This window comes from Fusarium oxysporum, chromosome XI (assembly GCF_013085055.1).
Source record: "Fusarium oxysporum Fo47 chromosome XI, complete sequence".
Taxonomy (NCBI): Eukaryota; Fungi; Ascomycota; class Sordariomycetes; order Hypocreales; family Nectriaceae; genus Fusarium; species Fusarium oxysporum.
Window position 1 is genome coordinate 2,684,468 of NC_072850.1, and position 18,917 is coordinate 2,703,384.

The window sequence follows — 18,917 nt, forward strand, 5'->3', positions numbered from 1 at the left end:
TTAAAAAGTTTCTATAATTTTAGAATCCAACCGCGTTGTGATTTAATGCCATGTTGATGGCGACGTAGCCTATGTATGCTTAGTGATCTTATAGATCTTTGCAGCGCGTAGGGTACCTAATTTTAGGTTATTTTGAAGGGCCTGAAGGGCAATGAGGGTTCTAGCTTTATCTGAAGGTTGTGGCATGATTGGTTCTTGAGAAGTATCTGATTAGGTAAAAAGTGAGATGTAGGAGGGAAAAGTACGGCGCATGCTTATTAACCACGTTAACGCTATACTCCTTTTACTTGGTTCGTTAAGATACCCAAGCGGAGACTTGAACGGAAAGTGCGTTATGGTTTGACGATAAACTGAGCTAAAATTAATTTATTCTATTAATAAAGGACATCATATTCAACTCTAAGTGACTCCATATTCTTACATCTTTGGATAAATCCTCAAGCCCCATACTCAAACGCTGAAAAACAATCTAACCTAATCTTCCTTCTTCTTACCAAATAGTCCCCCCTTCTTAGGCACCCGTGCAAGCCAGTAAACAGCCAAGGCGCCAACCGCGTTAAACAAGATATAGGCAAATAGAATACCAAGGTTACGCCATCTTTCTGAGTAAGGTGACTTGACGCTCGCAAGATAAACATTGGTATCACCCATCGGGCAATACCGGCAGTTTGCTGTAGCGTTTATATCTTGAAGGTAACCACCAGCGGCTTGAATATGCGTGGCCATGTAATTCCCACAGTTTTGGCCATTCGGTGGGTCGAAGCTCAGGAATTCGTTGGCAGCGCAGACAACATTCGTGTTTGCGACCGAGGTGGAAAGCAATCCGGAGACAAGATAAGTGAATGGCGACAAGCGATACAAGAAGATCCAGAAGCGGGGAAAGTCATCCGGGCTGGCAAGGATACCGCAGAATATCAAGCAAAGCGTGAACCAAAGGTTGAGGATATTCATCGCTACCTCGGCAGCCTCAAATCCGGCAATAACAAGGTCAGTAAAGGTTGAGCTGAGAAGGAGGAAAACGAGGATGAAAAGGAATGCCAGAGCGCCTCGCTCATTGACCTGGTCCATTGGCAGGGCGTTTCTGTAAAGACCAACAGGATAGTACCAGCAGAGATACATGAAGACCGACATGAGGCCGTTCCAGGGCAGTTCCACGATGATTTGGCTAAGCATGAATATTTTCCAGCTGTATACCTTTGATGGACGCTCTCGTGCTTCATAGAGGGAGCGCTGCGTCACGAATTGAGGCATCGTCTGTTGCGCAAGTTGACCAAACGTAATCAAGATGAGGAAAATAGAGAACATCTGGTTTTGAAGACCTTGCATCGAGTTAGACGCCCTGAAGAAAGCAAAGCCGATGAAGAGAGCGACGGTGATGGTCAGAGCTGCTTTGGAGTAGATGTAAGTGGGGGTCCGCCAGTACTGCTGGAAGACGCGATATGTAACCTCCCTCAGCTGCGTGGCATAATTGGCGGCGAATTCACGATAGCTGGCTGGGTCCTCGGACGTTTCAGGTGGAGGGCCTCGCTCAATAGTGAGGCGTCTGAGCTCGGTCTGAACAGACTGATATTCGGGGCTGTTTTTCCATGTGTCATACCAGTCAATATCAGTGTGGGAACCTGGGGCGGCACCAATCACTTGCAGCATCCATTCCGCTGGGTTTTCCTCCTTCGGGAAACGGACGCCGCTGTTTCGTTCAAAGTAAGGCGTCATTTCGTCCACATTGCCAAAGTAGACAGTCTTGCCACCTTTAGCAAGGAAGAGCAACCGATCAAATCGTTGGAATAGCATGGCTGAAGGCTGATGGATCGTGCACAGGATAGCTTGACCACTCTTGGTTAACTTTTCAAGAAGGTCAAGAATAGCCCATGACGTCTGAGAATCAAGTCCCGAGGTTGGCTCATCCACAAAAAGCAATAGAGGCGGCTTTGCGACGAGCTCAATACCGATGGTCAAGCGCTTGCGCTGCTCTACATTGAGGCCTTCTCCAGGGGCACCAATGATAGCTTCTGCGCACTCCTCCAGATCAAGCAGCTTGATGACTTCCTCCACATAATCAAGCTTCTCTTGCCTAGGGATATGTTCAGGTTGGCGCAGGAGAGCACTGAAATTGAGAGCCTCCCGCACCGTGCTCGTCTGCAAGTGTAGATCCTGCTGCTGGACATAACCGGTCTTACGTTGGAAGGACGCATCGCGACTATAGCCGTCCACAAGCATCTCTCCGGTTATAACGCCAACAGATTTTCTGTCTGCCAAAACGTCCAAAAGGGTTGTTTTGCCAGCTCCCGATACGCCCATCAAGGCAGTCAAGGTACCGGGTTTGACCCAACCATCGACATGATCCAGAATTCGTTTGGTCTCTCCCTTGACTTGGACATCATAGGAGACGTTGCTCCAATGAAAGACTGATTTCTGCTCCTTTATAAGGCCATTACCGCTGTACTTGCCACCGCGTTGACGATCACGAGTAGTGACAGGACCGACGCGAATATCTTCGGGATCATCGCCGTGCTTTTCTTCGAGGGCAGCAGGCTTGTAGCCACGGCGGAAAACAAGCACTTCGCCCTTGGACTTTTTCTCTGCCACGAGCTCGGCAGCTACCAGGTATGTTATCAGGAAAAGGACCATGAAGGCGACGAGGATACCAAAGTTGCGCCAGCGATTTTCCCATTTGTAACCGAAGGCCGAGTCAATGTAGGCGTCACCGTTGACAATGTCGAGACCTGCCACGGACCCAACAGCGCTGCACACGCGGTTGCTGCTGCTGACGTTCGCATAACCTGCAAGCGCGGGATTTGGTACGATGGCGGTGCAGCGGAAATTTCGGCCATGAAACTCGTTCGCCATCAAAGCATCGAAAGCGTAGGCCAAGGGATTGATGTATTTAATCCATCGAGACCAATCCAACATGTAGTCGTCTGGGATAACGAATCCTGTGAACATGACCAACGATAAGACGATGATCGAGGCCGGTACCATGGCCCCTGCCAATGATCGAGACAATGATGCAATGGTACGGAAGATCATGGACATGGTGAGAACAGTGAAGAATGAGATCAGAAGGAAGAAGAAGAAGGCCCCTGGTTCTCGGTTCAGATTTGTCATGAAGTACAGGACAATATTGAAGACGATTGCATTGAGGACTTTGTAGGGCAAGTCGCAGGCCATAGAAGCAAATGCTTCTGCAGAGGGGTGGTAGAGGGCATATCTCGCATGTTTCTCTACAATCGGCCGTTGAGCGTAGAGGGTGTTAATCTAGAAGTCATTAGCACGGTCCTTTTCTCTAGCCGGGCTTGGTAAACACACCTCGAGGATACTCGAAAATGCATTGAGAAGCATAGCGAAGAAAAGAAGAGATCCACGCTGAAAGAAACTGTCTGTCGTTGGTTGAAGGTTGTAAAACACGCTGGAGACGATGAGTCCCATAATTACGTTGCCGAAGAGCGAGCTGAGGGTGATGCTTGGATCACCGATCAGACGCTTCCATCCACGCCACATGGTAAGATCGATCTGCTGCATATAGGACAGAGTGTACGGTGACTTTGCCCTCTGACCCCTGGCCTGCTGTGCTCTCTTCGATGCACGGAAAGCCTCGGCATCAGCACCACCCAGGGGATGAGCCTGCTTGTATTCCTCAATTTCGGCTTGTAATTCGCGGTATTGGACGCTTGCCTTCCATGAGGAAGCAAATTCGTCAGGGGTTCGAGGAGCCCGGTGCTCCCAGCCCTTCCGTATGATTCGTTCCTGTGGGCTGGTCATTGACGTGAGGAAATCTGGTGTGGTGGCCTGTAGCGGATACCCAAAGCCGAGATCTATAAAATATTGTCGGGCGGCTGCTGTTGGTCCAAAGAATATCTGCCGACCTTCGTAAAGAACGAGTACTTTATCGAACAAATCGTATGCGCTCTGGGGCGCTTGGTAGATGGATACGACAGCACTGTTGTCAAACATGTCGGCTTGAAGACGCAGGGTTCGACAGAATTCGATGGCGTTTGCCGAGTCCAATCCTCGTGTACTATTATCCCAGCATTGCAAAGGAGCACCGGACAGGGCGGCCTCAGCAATTGTCACGCGCTTGCGTTCGCCTCCCGAGACGCCGCGAATGAAGTCGTTGCCAACACGGGTGTTGACGGTATGCAAGATACCGAACATAGCCATTACAACGTCACGTAAATGGTTGGCGAAATTATTCGGCTGTACGCTTCCTGGCAGAGTTCGTGGTCGTCGCGCGCGGGAAGCAAAGGTGAGGGTGTCACCGACGGACAGCATCGGAAAGTGGACGTCAACTTCGGCAGTGTATATAGCCTCACCACGATGATGCGAATGCATCTCTTCGGGTGTGATGCCTACACACACGTCAACAAGAATTCTTTCATAACGGGACCTCGAAGATGGAGGCATGGAGGCAAAGCTTTACCCTGATAATTGAGATAGGATACATCGTCCACATAAATCCCGTTGGTTTCGCCGGCGATTGTCTTCAGCAAAGTAGAACAACCGGAGCCAGGTGGTCCAAGAACGACAAGCATCTCGCCCTTTCTGACAAGACCATCAAAATTTCGCAGGATGTCGATGCGCTTCTTTTTCTGGCCCGTAATTCGAGTCAGAAAGTTGACGGCGCTCAGCCAAATGTTGAACACATCTTTCTGGTAATCAGTAGAGCGACCGTAACCGTACACGTTCAGGTTCTGGAAGGCGACGCCAGCAGTCCGAAATGAAGCGCCACTGCTGGCGACTAGGTTGACCAAGGCTTTAGCCCAGGCACGGCTGGAGAAATTTGGTGAAGTAGGATTCAGAGCTGAATCTTCAGTGGCCACAAAGGGATTGTCCTCAGCACCGGCTGAAACCGAGTAGGTACGCGCCAGATGCTGAACGAGCGAGGCTCGGCGTTCTAGTTCTTCAGTAGGGTCAATAAGTGTGTCTCTGTCTTTTTCCTCAGTCATGTCTGTTGAAAATCCGGTTACGGACGTTTCAGTAGTGCCTCCTTCACGCTTGGTGATGACGGGGGCATCTTCGCCAGCTGGACTGGCTTTGTCACCGGTCATGATGGCACCCTTGATACTGTCGGTCCTTCCCTATACCACTCGATACCGTGTCTAGTTTATTGGATTCGTAAGGTTGCCGAGTACGTCGTCGAATTAACGGGTGGTCCTAGCCTCTTCGCAGTGGGAAGTAAAGACTGGTGTCTCCCCAAATATAGATTCTGGGCAGCGGCTCAAATGCAGTCACAAGAGAGGGCTTGGCAACAATGCTTATGTTACCGTTGGAGGAAGAATCTTTGTTATATGCAACTGAGCGAGATACATCCGAGAACCGAAGACGTATAAATATATACCTGAGTCAAGTACAAGGCATGCTTGGCAGTAATTTCGTAAGCGTTCACGTAAAATCCGCCTTGTCGGAAACTGCGGGCTCTGACAACTCCGACAGAGTCTGGACGACATTAGTTTGTGCTCCTGTCACATACCGTCTCTGTGACGGGAGGGCCGGTTTCAGACTTGTGCCAAGTACTGGCGACCTTGAACATGACTTGTTATCATGGCCGCTGGCATCTCAAATCCGCATATACATGCGGAGTTGCGGACTAGTGGCAGGCCGACGAAATAAGTTTTCACCTACTCCGCCTCTAAATTGACCCCTGAAGCCAAAACACTCACAGCACAGCGCACTAAGATTGCGTGTCCGCATTTTCAAGCCTAGCGTGCTTTTCTGAAGTTGATAAACTCCGCATGGCTGTATTGCTGCGGGACGAAATGTCGCAAGAATATCCCCATCCAAGTCCGCTAGATAAACTCTCATCCAATGGTACAGTACAACGCATCTGCGGGCTGAAGCCCACGCCCGCGTTCAGTGGCTTTGTTCGCCGTTACAGTACTATTTTAGCATGACTGTGATTTACTATCCGTGTCGGCAGTTGGTGCGTGTGGTTGATTGGCATTGCCGTTTATCAGGGTCTACAGTGGGATGCAAAAAGTATTCGCAGGTGTGCAGGTAAGTCTGATGCTCGGAAGCTAGTCAGGGGTAGCTTGTCAGGTCCTCAATACCTTATCCTACACTTAAATTAAGGGGACAACCTAGTATCAAGTACGTAAGCTAAACTAAGCTACTAAGTAGAGGAGCTAGGGCGACTTACACACCTGCAAATACTTTTTGCATCTCACTGTAAGCTTAGTCTTATAAAGTGTAAATAAATATAATTTATATATTAAGTAACTTATATAATAATGAATAAGGTTATTATAAGATTAATAGTGATTTAATATAATTAGTACTTATCCTATTTAATTACTAGTAATTATAAGATCTTAGTATTAATTAACTTTATAAGGCTTTTATATAATAAATAAAAATTTAAGAAGGTATATAATATAAGTACTAGGGTTATAATATAAGAGTATATATAACCTAGGCAGGGGAGCTTATAGTAGTTATTAATAAAGCTTATAATAGGGGGTAAGTCTTTATTAGTAATTTTAAAATCATCTTCCTAGGTATAAAAAGCAAGACCCTTCTCTTTATACTTCTTATAGTTAATATTATATAAATCTTACCATTTAATAAGTAGTTAATATATAAGAAATAAATAAGGAAAGATTAATTAAATACTTATATAAACCTAAGCCTGGGTACACTTATATATAAGGTTCTTCTCAGGCGATTTAATAGGGATAATCTTAGCAGTAGTAGCATAGGCAGACTTACTATTATAAGAGCTCTGCCTCTTATTAAAGGCCTTAAGGAGCTTAGAAATACCTTTACTAGTAGTCTTCTTAGGAATAATATAGGTATAAGCCTAAGATTAATTAATATTAGATTAAAGTATATTAAAAGGTAATATATAAAGTTATTAAGTATATATCCTATAGTTATACTACTTAAAAGTATTATATACCTAGGGTTATAATACTTAAAAGCTATATTAAAAAAATAACTTATTATTCTAATAAAGAGATAAAGAAAAGAGATCTTATTAAATAGGATAAAAGGGGGGTATTTATAGTTTTTAAAAAGTAAGTTACTAATCTATAAGTATTCTTATACCTACTTCTACTACTGCATACTATGAGATATCTATAATACTTATTTTCAAATTTTATTATATATAATAGAGTATGTAAAGCCCTTTTAAAAATAACTTTAAATAGGGGGTATATTAAAAGATAGGTTTAGCCTAATTAGTTCGCTTAGCCACCTATCGATCAACGCTCTATTGGTATATAAGGAGCACTACCGACCCTCTTCTAGCATAGAATCAATGCTCTTTTAACCCTCTCTTATATAACCCTCTGCTGTGCGTGCCACATTAACGACCAGCTATTTCTCGGTACAGCCGGTTTACCTCACAGGCCCACTGTTAAGAGTGATTCAGACTCGGTGGAGATCTATATTCCTAAGGACGAAGTGTACTATAATTACCTTACATACCAGACACAGTCTACTTCTAAAGGTAAGGGACTAAACGTGGCTACACCACTAGATGAAATTACACTTCTTATACGCAGCAGCCACGTCTTTCCGCAACGCGATATTCTCAACCGCTCTAGCAAATCTATGCAGTTTAATAAATATACTCTGATTATGGCTGTTAAGAAGACAGCTACTACACAGGGAAACCTCTATGTTAAAGATGGTAACTTGTTTGACTACTAAAGCTATCAGTATATTTATCGCAAGTTCATTTTTAATAAGAACGAGAACAAATCACCTCGGTTAATGCTAATGGCCGCAGCACTATCTTAATAAAGGTTGGCGTATGGCTCCAGGCTATGGAAGACGTGTATATAGATAAGATTATTATAGTAGGAGCGCTGGAGGTGTCTTATTTACAAGTTACCCCCGACGATGGGTCAATAATACCCATTTTCACAAAGTCAGAGTAATTCCAGTAATCACCTTGAGTACCCTCGCCATCGACCGGCTCATTACCAAAGAATTTCCAAGTCCAGTAAGCGCTCCCTTGAGTATAGGTAGCCCAAGCCTTGAGGCCAGTGTTGAGGTTACGCGCCCGACTGGCAAACGTGTTGTTGGTGGCAGCTTGGATGGACCACTCCCCAACAAAGACGGGGAATTTTGGTGAAGTAGAACTAACGGTGTTTTTGGCATCAGTGCAGATAAATTCGGGAAGATTTTGCGAAGTAGTCGGGCGGCCAGCGAAGTAGTAGTTATGGACATCAAAGACGAGATTAGTGCTCACAGCAAAGTACTTGGCCCAGAAGTCGACAGGTCGAAAGCCACCCTGAAGCATGATAGGTATCTTAGGGTTGGCCTTCTCAACGCGCGAAATAACGCCTTGGAAGTACTCAAGAACCCAAGCAGCCCCTTCTTCAGTTAATGCTTCTGGCGTTCCAAACTTTGTAAAATCTCGATTGTCAACCGGTTCGTTGATTGGGGCCAGGGTAAAACCTTGGGGAACATCAGATCCCTGGATGAACTTGATGGCAGCGTCGACCGCCTGGTAAGAATAGTCTAGAGCGGTCTGGTTCTGGAACCAGCCATAATTTCCCTCCTTTTCGCCCAACCCCATGCCGTTCAGACCACCAGGGAGCGAGTGAATGTCGAGGATAACGTGGATACCGTGCTTCTTAATTGCGTAATCAGAGATGGTTCTGAGAAAGCGAGCTTGGTTGCCACTATAAAGCTGGGATCCTGGAACAGTAACCCAAGCATTATACCCAGTAGGCACTCGGATAACATTGATCCCGGCTGCAGCCATAGTATCGATATCTTTGGTCGTGATGTAAGAGCCGTATCGCTGCTCTAAGATGGGACCGCATTTCGACTTGAGCTTTGCACAAAAATCCCACTCATCAGGTGTACCAGGCGCATACTGGTTCCACCACGTGGGATCAATTACGGCTTCCTGATGTAGCCAGCCACCAACGTTAACTCCATTAGCTTTAAAAGTCTTCCAATTGAGGTAGTTGGAAGGCGGAGCGGCGTTAGCCAAGCTACAGGAGAAGGCTATAAAAGAAGCAAATGCCAAGGAAGTCTTCATTGTTGGAAGGGGGTGGATAAAAGCTCTTGAGATTGCTGTAAAGGCAAAGGGCTGTAAAGTAACCAGCGCTGTTGGGTTAGGAGTGGTTGGGGGAATTAGACATTGCTTGATCTTTTATAGATTTATGGTAGAATTGTATTAATAATTTATAATTTAACCTAACCTGTTTCCTCGGTCTATTGAGCACCGAGGATGCCATGTTCATTTCGTCTTACTTCATTTTACCCTTAACTAAACAACTCTTTTTATTGGTTGAAATTGCTTCTCCGGCTAAAGAGTCTTGTCGATTACAGTCCTCTTTCGGCATCTTTATATAATACTATCCCGAAGATGTAGGAACGTAGCTAGGTGGCATGAAAATTGTACGGCAAAGTGGGGTCTCTTGACCCGAGGCGGGATGTCCACATGCTGATTCAGTTGTGGCTATAATGGTTATGAGGGGTTAATTCATGGTAATAGAAATGACCTGCAGTCTGCTCTTAACTTGGTGATGGTGTCATTCTACATGACGAAGATAACCTGGGGTAATGTGGAGACATCTGGTGCTTCGTGTTTCCAATGGGAATTAATTAAAGCCTTAGTTCTCCCCTTAGACCCGGCTTTGGTTCTTTCTTATTGGGTGCCTCTCCTTAGGGCCCTGAACCACGGCCTCTACCCTGCAAGTGTTAAGACTTGTGTTTTTTTCTACCTCGGCTCCATGCCCGAAATCTGGGGATGGCACCGGGATAGCACCAGGATGGTTAAGGGTATCTGGTCAAGCGGGAAAGAGTGGATTGTTCCCGTTCGTTACTACGATGTTCTCGATGGTTGGGCGCCGTTTGCAGTAGTTAGTTGTGTGGGCGCTTGTATTAATAACGAGTTTAATATCAAGTTGATCTAAGCTACACTCTTCGTAGTTGCCGAAATAGGAGAAATCAGTATTTTTAAAGCACTTCTTGTACAATATAAGAAAGAATCTCGAGAATTCTTATGACGTCTCATATATAAATGATTGTCAAGAGGCGCTCAATAAAACGAGACAATTTCTTCACTTTTGTAGTTCCTTATCAGCCTCACCCTGCCCCATACATCTGATGAAGGGTATCAACATCAACCATGTCTTCAAGGGAGGTCCTCAAGGCATACGCATGCCATCCTTCATAGGCTGGTAACCAGCGGTCTCGCAGCACGCAAGTTGTCGGGACTTGACCTCCTTTTCCTGCTGGATAAGCGCACAGCAAAGACACCAGAATGAGGCGCAGCAGTCTCCCATGCCGCTACCTTCAATGCCATATGCCTCGCGGATCTCCCCACGCTTCATCACATTGAAACTGTTGGCAAGTTAGCTTCCTCCCGCAAATGTAAAGCGGAAGAATAGAGGTTTACTAACATCCAGCCGCAGCCAGTGAGTGACTGTATGCCACAGAACAATGCACAGTCCGAATTGCCACTTTCGGGTTCGGCAGAAGGATTCTGCAAGCGATGAGAGGTACGCCCAAAGACTGTGTTGCGATTGGTCAGCTGACGTTTGCCGGGTAAGAGGAGGGAAACGTACTGATGCATGGAAGGAAAGTGCTCAATAAGCAAGAGTCTCAAGGCGAACAATCGAGCAGGCTATTCTGCCATTCCTGAGACATGGTGATTGAGGTAAACGACGGACTAGAATAGAAAGAACTAGTAAAGAGTGAATGAGTGAACAAAAGGACAAAGGAGTGACAAAAAGAGATGAGTAGGAGGTTTATGATGAGATCGGATGAAAGAACACAAGTCTGTGGATCGTCTACTTATATGACGAAGCCATAGATAATATTGCGTCTGGGGATCGAAGAAGTGTTTGGACAGAGAATGGCTTGGTTAGCCGTCGTATTGAATACGGTTCGACCCTTGTCTTTGTAACGGAAGTCGGACCGAGACCAGTGACGCATTCAGACCCATAACCCCAAGGGCCTCGAGTGGGGAGATTTACATACCTAACCTAATGCAGAAGCGCTCTGGATTTGTCGTATTCAATACGATACCCTACAACCCTGATTGGCAGAGCAATGCCATACAAAAGACGGAGATTCAATCTTAGAGAATATCATCTTGTCAATGCAGTTTTTCTCTCCTCGATGGCGACGATGGTTTGAGTTTTCAAGATACCCACCTTCAATACCAGTCCCATTCTTTGTGGATTCTATCATCGTCATCATAAAGCATTACGACAGGTTGAGAGGCCTCGCCTTGTATGAGCAATGCTATTTAAGTCGAAGTTTCGCCATCATGTCTTATGTTCGTTACACCTAGTATCCCCAAGCCATCATGGCTTCCTCTGACATTGCGAGCCGCTGTGTGGCCTCAACTTTCGCAACTCCAACTCTCTTCGGGGCTGAGTTTCTTTCCATCGAAGCGAATGTTGTCCCCGATTATAGCTTCGACGTCCCACGCGGCTGGACCTACTCACAGCCAGCTTTGAATGTCCAGAATGTCACTTTCTGCAACGTCACCGTCACCTATACGCATACTGGCCAGAACGATACCCTTCACGCCGAAGCTTGGCTACCCAGCGAGAATAATTACAATGGAAGACTGCAGTCCCTTGGAGGTTCTGGCTGGACACCAGGTCGCTATATCCTGACTTATGCCGGCATGATCAACGCCGTGGCAAATGGCTATGCTTCTGTTACAACGGATGCTGGTATCCCCGAGGCCGCTAGCCCCGCTGAGTGGCTGTTGATAACTCCTGGGAATATCAACACGAACGCACTGCAGAACTTTGGCCAAGTTTCACTGGATGACGAGGTAAAGAGTACCAAACTTGACCCTGTTCTGTATAATATACCTAACTTAGAGTCACTCCAAAGGCTAGTATTGCGAAGCAGCTGATTAAAAGCTTCTACGGTAAGGCTCCATTGCATTCCTACTGGAATGCTTGCTCCCAAGGTGGTCGCCAAGGCCTCAAACTTGCTCAACAGTATCCTTCTGCCTACAATGGGACCATCGCGGCTGCTCCAGCAATCAACTGGGCTGAGTTCTACATCAATTCCATCTGGTCGGTATTCTACATGGGGTCTACTCAGCAGTTCCCCACGATTGTGAGCTAAACGCTATTACTCAGCTTGCGGTCTCAGCTTGCGATGAGCTGGACGGGGTCAAGGATGGCATCATCAGCGACGTTGACGCTTGTCGGCGCCAATTTAACCCTTTCAAACAGGTTGGGAAGACTTTTCACTGCACCAGTACCAGGTCGAAGCTCAAGATTAGCCGCGCTGCTGCTTCCGTCGCCAATGCCTCGTGGACCGGTCCCCGCTTCTCTAACGGTAAGTTCATGTACCCCGGCTACGAGATCGGTACCGATCTCCCCACGCTTGCCCCAAAAAACTGTACCGGCACAGTCTGCAAGAGTGGAGGCGAAGGCTCTGTCGAGTTTGCTTGGAAGACTTTTGTCAAGAAAGACATGGCAGCAACACTGAAGAACGCCACTGGTCGAGATTTCGATACGATTTACCGTCACGTCAAGCAGATCTTTGCTTCCAACCTTGAGACCAACGAGGTTGATCTACGAGACTTTAGAGATGCTGGAGGAAAGATGATTACTTATCATGGCCTGGTAATATCTCTTGTATTTAAGATCCGACTTCAAGCTAACATCTCCCAGGCTGACCCGAGCATTTCCCCTGGTGGCACGCTTCAGTATTACAATAAGGTATCGGACTTTGTAGGCAACGTCACTTCTTTCTATAAGTATTACCAGGTACCTGCTCTCGGACACTGCTGGGGCGGCAAGGGTGGTCAGCCCGAAGCGTTGTTTAACCAGCTCCGGGCTTGGGTAGAGAATGGCACTGAGCCGTTCTCTACTCCTGTGGTTGTGACCAGGTCGGACAATACGACTCAACAGCAGATTCTGTGCCCTTATCCCCAGAAGCCGAGTTTCAACACCTCCTGCAGTGCTAAAAATTCAACGAGATGTTGGTCTTGTGCCCAGTAAGCTTCTGTATTGATATCAACAGCCCCCGAAGCTATCAGAGGCTATTTACGTTTCGCCCAAAATCTAACCTTCTGTTCTTCGGCATTATTGCCAAAATGTTCTGTTCAACCCTTTGTATAGATTTAGTACACGTAGAACTCTACCCTATAAATACCATTCATATTCTTTGAGTTAGGAGAGCGGAACCTCGTAAGTCTCTGCACATCAGTAGAAGTTCTGGAACATTGTGTCGAAGCTTGCTTAAATATAGCTGTATAGACCCTCTTGAACGATGTTGCCTCGATCTTGTGTTAACTCCTGCCGCCGTCGCCGCCTTTGCTCTGCTCCTACCCATTCTGTTACACCATATGATGCGAGTAGTGATCTCTTTACTACCAATGAATAGGATGAATCTCGCCGCAACTGCAGATTCGTAGAACTGGTATTGATTCCCAGGGTGCTAGTCTTGAGTGATGATGTCACTTCTGTTGAGGCGCAAAGTTGAATCGTGTTCAGCGCTGCTACATGGAGTTGATCCATTGACCTCCCCACATGGAGACGATTCACCTGATACAGAGTAAAAATTAACTGGTGCTTCTTCTCTAACATGACGTGCCTGCAATTGGCTTAACCGTGGCGCCCTCTGACTACTCATGTGGGCCCTCCCTCAAACACTTTGTCATCCAGCCGATGGACTTTAGTTAATCCATTGCCGTAGCGTGTGCCATCAAGCTTCTCCTGTAGCGGCCAAAAGATCAGCATCATGCTTTGCAATAATTAAGGACAATCCGCTGTCGGTCCTTGGCAATACGATGAACGAGACGCAAGAGACTGAACATATCAATTCTGCAGGATCACGCTGTCCATGCCGTCCTGTCCAACGTAGATCGCACAAGAAGTCCCGAAATGGCTGCCAAACTTGCAAGAAGCGAAGGATTAAGGTGAGTCTGAGTTGCTTTTCCAACCCTTATTACCATTGTCGTCCGTTAACAAGATTTCATGCCACAGTGTGACGAGAACAAACCGGTTTGCAAAAATTGCGCTCATCTCTCGTTCTCCTGCAGTTTTGATACTGCAAGCGATGCAGGAACAAAAACAACAGTTGTTCCTATTCGCCCACGCCAGCGAGGCAGGCCCCTTGCCTTGGCACCAGATCCTGGTACTGCCACCCAAGCTCTAGTGCCAATTACTATGGACCGCCAGCTCCTATCGCCGAGCCAACAAAGCTTGTCATTGAATGTTGACGACCTTCGACTTTATCATCACTATATTACTGTGACATCACTAACCTTTGGGGATGATGCCATGTGGCATGACAAGATCCCACTTCTGGCTTTCGACAATCAATTTATCCTTCACCTGATGCTTGCTGTTTCTGCTCTCCATTTAGCGCGGCTTCAAGCCCTGGAAGCAACCAAGTATGAGAAATTGGCCGAGCACCATCACTCCAAAGCTCTGTCTCATGTCACCAATCTTCTTCCTCAAATCAATCACCAAAATTGCTCCGCATTGTACATTGCCACTGTGCTTATTTGCAACTATGCCTTTGCAAAGCCACCTAAAAAAGGCCACCTTCTTGTTCCGTTCGATGGCACTGAAACCGCTTGGTGGAATCTCTTCCGCGGCGTTCGCTTTGTCATCGAGACTATGGGTTTAACAGCCATTTTCTCAGGTCCGATTGGCCCCTTTCCACCGAAAGCTGCCTCAGCCATGCCACCGCCCGTGGGTAGAGCTGGATATATCGCTTGGGAAAAGCCTCTCGCCGACTTGAGAACGATGATTCACGACTCTCAAACCCCAAGGCTTCCAGATCTAGTGGAACTTTATGAGGCTCTCGTATGTTGTTTTAGTGGTGTTTTTGGAACTGCTCATGAGCCTCAAAACGTTACGCATGGGAAAACGCACATCGTCATGCGGTGGGTATGGTTCTTGGAAGATGACTTTACAAAGCAGGTCGAGAAACTGAATCCTCAGGTTCTAGTTTTACTAGCTTACTTCTCAGTACTGGTTCAGACGCTGGAATGCTTTTGGTATATGAGAGGATGGGGTTGGCGTATTTTAGAAAGCATCACGGAGCAGCTTGACCCAGACTATGCAGCATGGATCACCTGGCCACGGGATCAGTTGAAACCGGGTTGCCCAAATGGTTTATCTAGCTTGGACTGATATCCATTTGATCTTGGCGTTGATTCTATATGAGATGGTCAAGGTATCGGCCTGGTCAGTTTCCTTCTATATTTAGACCACTTTGTTTATTAGTAGCACCGACAGTTGGATCCCACGCAGCGTTGCAAAGGAGCTGAGCCTGTACTGATCTATCCCAGGATTCTCGGGACATCTCCATGTATTGAGGATATCGCACCATTGATCAGCTAGTCGCAGTCGTGGTCAAAAACGCTCGTGTCAGATCGTCAGGTAGAAACCCTGCAGCACATTCATTCTGCAATCCGCATTGCGCCTATAGCCCCGTGCTGTTTATGGATATACTTCTCCAAGCCATATTTATTGATGAAGTTGGCGAAGGGGTCCAATATCCTAGTCAAGGATGTGTAATTTGCAGGCCAATAAAGACTCAGGTCAAAAGATCAACAACACCTCGACGGGCCTTTAAACATGTTGTAAATTGAGTGAATAGACAAACTGCATGCTATGCCATGCTATTGAATTGCCGCTTAAACCAAGCAATAGCCTGTTCTTCGGCTTCCTCTGCCTGTCGCGTCTCTTTCGAATCTGGCTCCGCCCTGCTTGCACGAATTGAAAACCCGTGCTTTGCTCCAGGGTAAATAACCACATTTGTATCGACATCCTTGCTCTCCAAGATTGATTCAGCTTGCCGCACTTGCTTCATTCCCATCACAGGATCATCGTCGCCAATTGCAATAGAGAGAGGACGTGCGACGTTGCCTATGTCCTGGACGACATCGACGCTACTTGGATGGGCAGTAAAAAACGCATTTGCCAGTGCATGACCACTAGCTGTCTTCGTTTCCGCCGTGTCGTGGGTGAGTCTAACAGTGTGTAGCCCACCCCAGCAGAAGCCGGCAATTCCAACAGCAAGAGCTGCGTCTTTATGTCGCTGGACTTCTTTCAAGAACCCAGTCGCCCTTAGCCAACAGACACTGAAGCGGTTGCGAATTAGGAATGGCACAAAGTCAAGCATAGTAGCAACAAGATAGTACCTAGTTAGTGATCAGCCAAGTAATTTATATTTTCGACCTTGGGGCGGGAGCTTACGGTTTGAGCAACCAAGATCCGGTCTCGTCCCAAAGGTGCGCCATGTTGATCACTGTCCTGACTGGAGCCGCCTTGCCTGTGATCAACGGTGTTAGTTATCTTGCTTTTGCGTGCTTGGAACTAATGGCTGGCTCACCATTCATGAAATCCGGCAGGTAGACCAGATAGTCTGCAGCTGAAGCATAATGATCCGCGAGAATCTGATTATTGACAAAGTCAACACCGAACGCGTCAGGAATTATGACAATGATAGCTTTCGGACTCTTGCCAGCCGGGGGTTCTGCAATGTAGGTCCGAAGGCCATGAATGGTATCCCAACGACCAGTTGGAGTGCCTGGGTTGATGTGGCCAGAAAAGCACTGAGGGCATGACATAATGTCTCTATCTTTGAGGGATGTGTGACAAACCGCACTCTGAAGATGATTCGGGACTGAACAGTGGTCAATCTACTGAACACTGGATCAAGTGCATACTTTTATAGCCAGATATGTCGATGCAGCTGGGTCAACTACCAGTACGTACCGGCAAGAGGTTCGTTGGTATTTCTTAATGCGCTGTAAGCATGAGGCCTCGAAAGGGCTTAGCTTAAGCGCAGTCGATTGAGCTAAGCCTGCAGATGACGCCCACGTCTGAAGCAGCCAATAGCATGACTGATCGCCGACAACCTTACCGCTTATCACGGCCTACCTAGTAGTTAGTCCGACGTGAAGTGCGCAATTCCCATTGGATCTCGTCACCCGGACCCCAGCATATCAATACGAGCCATTTGCGGCACGATTTACTGCCTGATACTAGCTAATGCTTCATTGAATTTCAGCTCCCAACAGAAAGAAGGCCATCATGACGTCTTGCATGGGTAGATAAGCGCGCCCAACTGATAGCAGCAGGCGTCTCAAGCTACCTCCTCCGCGGCCTCTTATCAGCAATGAGACATCATGGCGCAGAGGGAGCAGCAGCAGTCGGTCTCAGACGGGACGCGCAGTCGCAAGGGATGTCTCACCTGCAGAATCCGCAAGAAGAAGTGTGATGAAGAGTTACCAGCATGCAGCGCTTGTCGGTCAAGAGACCTTGCATGCTACGGGTTCAACGTGCCGCCACCGTCTTGGATCACCAACAAGGCCTCATGGAAAGATGTCCGAGAGTCCAATGAAGCAAGAACTCTACGAACTGTGGCGGAGCTGCGGTACAGGGTCTCGAGAAAGCTCGAGTCCAGAGGCACTGCTTCTGCCGCGATTGGAATCTTGCCAGCTGACTCAGGGAGCAACAGCCATCAACAAAGGGCACGTCACTCCCCAAGAACTGGTCATATCTCATTGGATTCATTCCATTGCGACATCTTTGCAACACCATCCATTATTCAGTTGACAAATGGTGCGAATATCTGGCAGCGGCAACCCGACACCATATGGTGGGACAGCAGGATGCAAAGTCTACGGCCCGGACCTGAAAATTCTTCTCGAGAAGAAACGAGATTGCTCATGCTGTTTCTCGATGTCATCCATCCAATCACGCATACATTCTACAAGTTGAATAGCAGCACCGAACGTAACTGGATGCTCAATCGGCTCATCAGCAAAGACGACTTGTTTAGCTCAGCTCTGAGTATCAGCGCCTGCTTCGAGCACTCGTTGACCCAGCGGGCTACCGTGAACGAGATTGGACTTTCGCCAAAAGTGAGCAGGCTACAGAGCCGGTCGATTTCGATACTTCGGGAAGAGGTCGAGCGCTTTTCTCTCATGAAGCCGTTGCCAGTGGAAGATTTCGTCTGGGCTGGGGTCCACCTTCTTGATGTCATCGCCCATTTGGAGACACTCGAGACCTTCAGTATGCTTCAGGGTCAATGGGAGGTCCATCACCAGGCTGCAAGGAAGGTCTTGAATCATATTGAGACTGCTGTTCCACTTGGGAATCGCAATTCAACATCAGTGATAGCAGACGTATTATTGAGCTTGCCTGAAGGTGATGTACGACGACGATCGCTGCAACTTTCCATCTTTAACTTTATTTGGATTGATGTTCTGGCTACATCTACTTTCGGTGCCGTGTCATACTACCCTTGCGCCTTTGACTACCTGCCTTTTCTAGATTCTGGTACAATCAGGTCGCAGGACTTTATGGGTTGCCAGAGCCAAATCTTTGCCATTGTCTTCAGAATTGCAAGACTTGAGCAATTACAGCTGATGCACCAAGGTGAAATGCATCAGGAGCTTACAGGACCGGAATTACAACGACAACACAGCGAACTAGAACAACAACTTGATTTTGTCTGCCAGACTCTTCGAGAAGATATTGAGGGCCTGGCCAGTGTAACTTCAGGTCTAGATCTTGACGCTGCAATGATTAGTCTCATCTGGGCTTATGGTGCCAGAGTCTTTTTGCAAGTTGCAATTGCTCCAATTATGTCCGAGCAAAGTAGTATCGATCAGACCTTCGTCAACATTTGCCTCGAGAAGCTTGAGGCTCTCCCTTCACGTCTTGTGATACGGACAGCCTGGCCGTACACTATTACCGGATGTATGGCCATGAGCGAATCACAACATCACCGGTTTCGTCAAATCCTCGATCAGGTGCTGCAAGAAGCGCAGGCCCCTGGCATAACATGGAAAGGTCTTCTTGTCATGGAGGAGTGTTGGAGGCTTCGAAGAATGCACCCTGATCAATTTTTCGGGTGGAGAGAAGCTATGGAGAGCCTTGGTGCCAGGGTGATTTTGATATAGTGATTAAAATGGACATATCTCGTATTATCGAGAGGAAGAATTTCCT

The 18,917-nt window shown here is 47.1% G+C and overlaps 8 protein-coding genes across 8 annotated transcripts; 4 read left to right on the plus strand and 4 right to left on the minus strand.

Moving 5' to 3' along the window:
• Window positions 1–474: 474 nt before the first annotated feature.
• Window positions 475–5,045, minus strand: FOBCDRAFT_208905 (ABC-2 type transporter-domain-containing protein; the record flags this gene model as incomplete). The annotated part of the gene is made up of 3 exons (XM_031193138.2): window positions 475–3,255; window positions 3,307–4,346; window positions 4,418–5,045. 3 exons carry the CDS (start codon window positions 5,043–5,045, stop codon window positions 475–477), a joined length of 4,449 nt encoding a protein of 1,482 aa, XP_031031984.2.
• Window positions 5,046–7,314: 2,269 nt separating this feature from the next.
• Window positions 7,315–7,650, plus strand: FOBCDRAFT_148400 (uncharacterized protein; the record flags this gene model as incomplete). Its single annotated transcript, XM_059608283.1, has 1 exon — window positions 7,315–7,650. A coding segment is annotated over one exon (336 nt), but the record flags the coding sequence as incomplete, so codon positions are not given.
• A 169-nt stretch (window positions 7,651–7,819) lies between these two features.
• FOBCDRAFT_147468 (glycoside hydrolase superfamily) lies at window positions 7,820–8,995 on the minus strand (the record flags this gene model as incomplete). The annotated part of the gene is made up of 1 exon (XM_031193139.2): window positions 7,820–8,995. One exon carries the CDS (start codon window positions 8,993–8,995, stop codon window positions 7,820–7,822), a length of 1,176 nt encoding a protein of 391 aa, XP_031031985.2.
• A 937-nt stretch (window positions 8,996–9,932) lies between these two features.
• Window positions 9,933–11,163, minus strand: FOBCDRAFT_254288 (PLAC8 family-domain-containing protein; the record flags this gene model as incomplete). The annotated part of the gene is made up of 4 exons (XM_059611110.1): window positions 9,933–10,305; window positions 10,365–10,476; window positions 10,530–10,565; window positions 11,121–11,163. The coding sequence occupies 4 exons, from the start codon at window positions 11,161–11,163 to the stop codon at window positions 10,110–10,112; spliced, it is 387 nt and encodes a 128-aa protein (XP_059466307.1). The 3' UTR covers window positions 9,933–10,109.
• A 112-nt stretch (window positions 11,164–11,275) lies between these two features.
• Window positions 11,276–12,941, plus strand: FOBCDRAFT_245560 (Tannase/feruloyl esterase; the record flags this gene model as incomplete). The annotated part of the gene is made up of 3 exons (XM_059610701.1): window positions 11,276–11,755; window positions 11,818–12,048; window positions 12,096–12,941. 3 exons carry the CDS (start codon window positions 11,276–11,278, stop codon window positions 12,939–12,941), a joined length of 1,557 nt encoding a protein of 518 aa, XP_059466308.1.
• A 755-nt stretch (window positions 12,942–13,696) lies between these two features.
• On the plus strand, window positions 13,697–15,371 carry FOBCDRAFT_265688 (uncharacterized protein). The gene is made up of 2 exons (XM_031193143.3): window positions 13,697–13,861; window positions 13,929–15,371. Exons 1-2 carry the CDS (start codon window positions 13,733–13,735, stop codon window positions 15,084–15,086), a joined length of 1,287 nt encoding a protein of 428 aa, XP_031031989.3. The 5' UTR covers window positions 13,697–13,732; the 3' UTR covers window positions 15,087–15,371.
• A 196-nt stretch (window positions 15,372–15,567) lies between these two features.
• On the minus strand, window positions 15,568–16,528 carry FOBCDRAFT_208911 (dienelactone hydrolase; the record flags this gene model as incomplete). The annotated part of the gene is made up of 3 exons (XM_031193144.2): window positions 15,568–16,099; window positions 16,155–16,230; window positions 16,291–16,528. The coding sequence occupies 3 exons, from the start codon at window positions 16,526–16,528 to the stop codon at window positions 15,568–15,570; spliced, it is 846 nt and encodes a 281-aa protein (XP_031031990.2).
• Window positions 16,529–17,089: 561 nt separating this feature from the next.
• Window positions 17,090–18,871, plus strand: FOBCDRAFT_245563 (fungal-specific transcription factor domain-containing protein; the record flags this gene model as incomplete). The annotated part of the gene is made up of 1 exon (XM_031193145.2): window positions 17,090–18,871. One exon carries the CDS (start codon window positions 17,090–17,092, stop codon window positions 18,869–18,871), a length of 1,782 nt encoding a protein of 593 aa, XP_031031991.2.
• Between the last annotated feature and the right edge of the window lie 46 nt (window positions 18,872–18,917).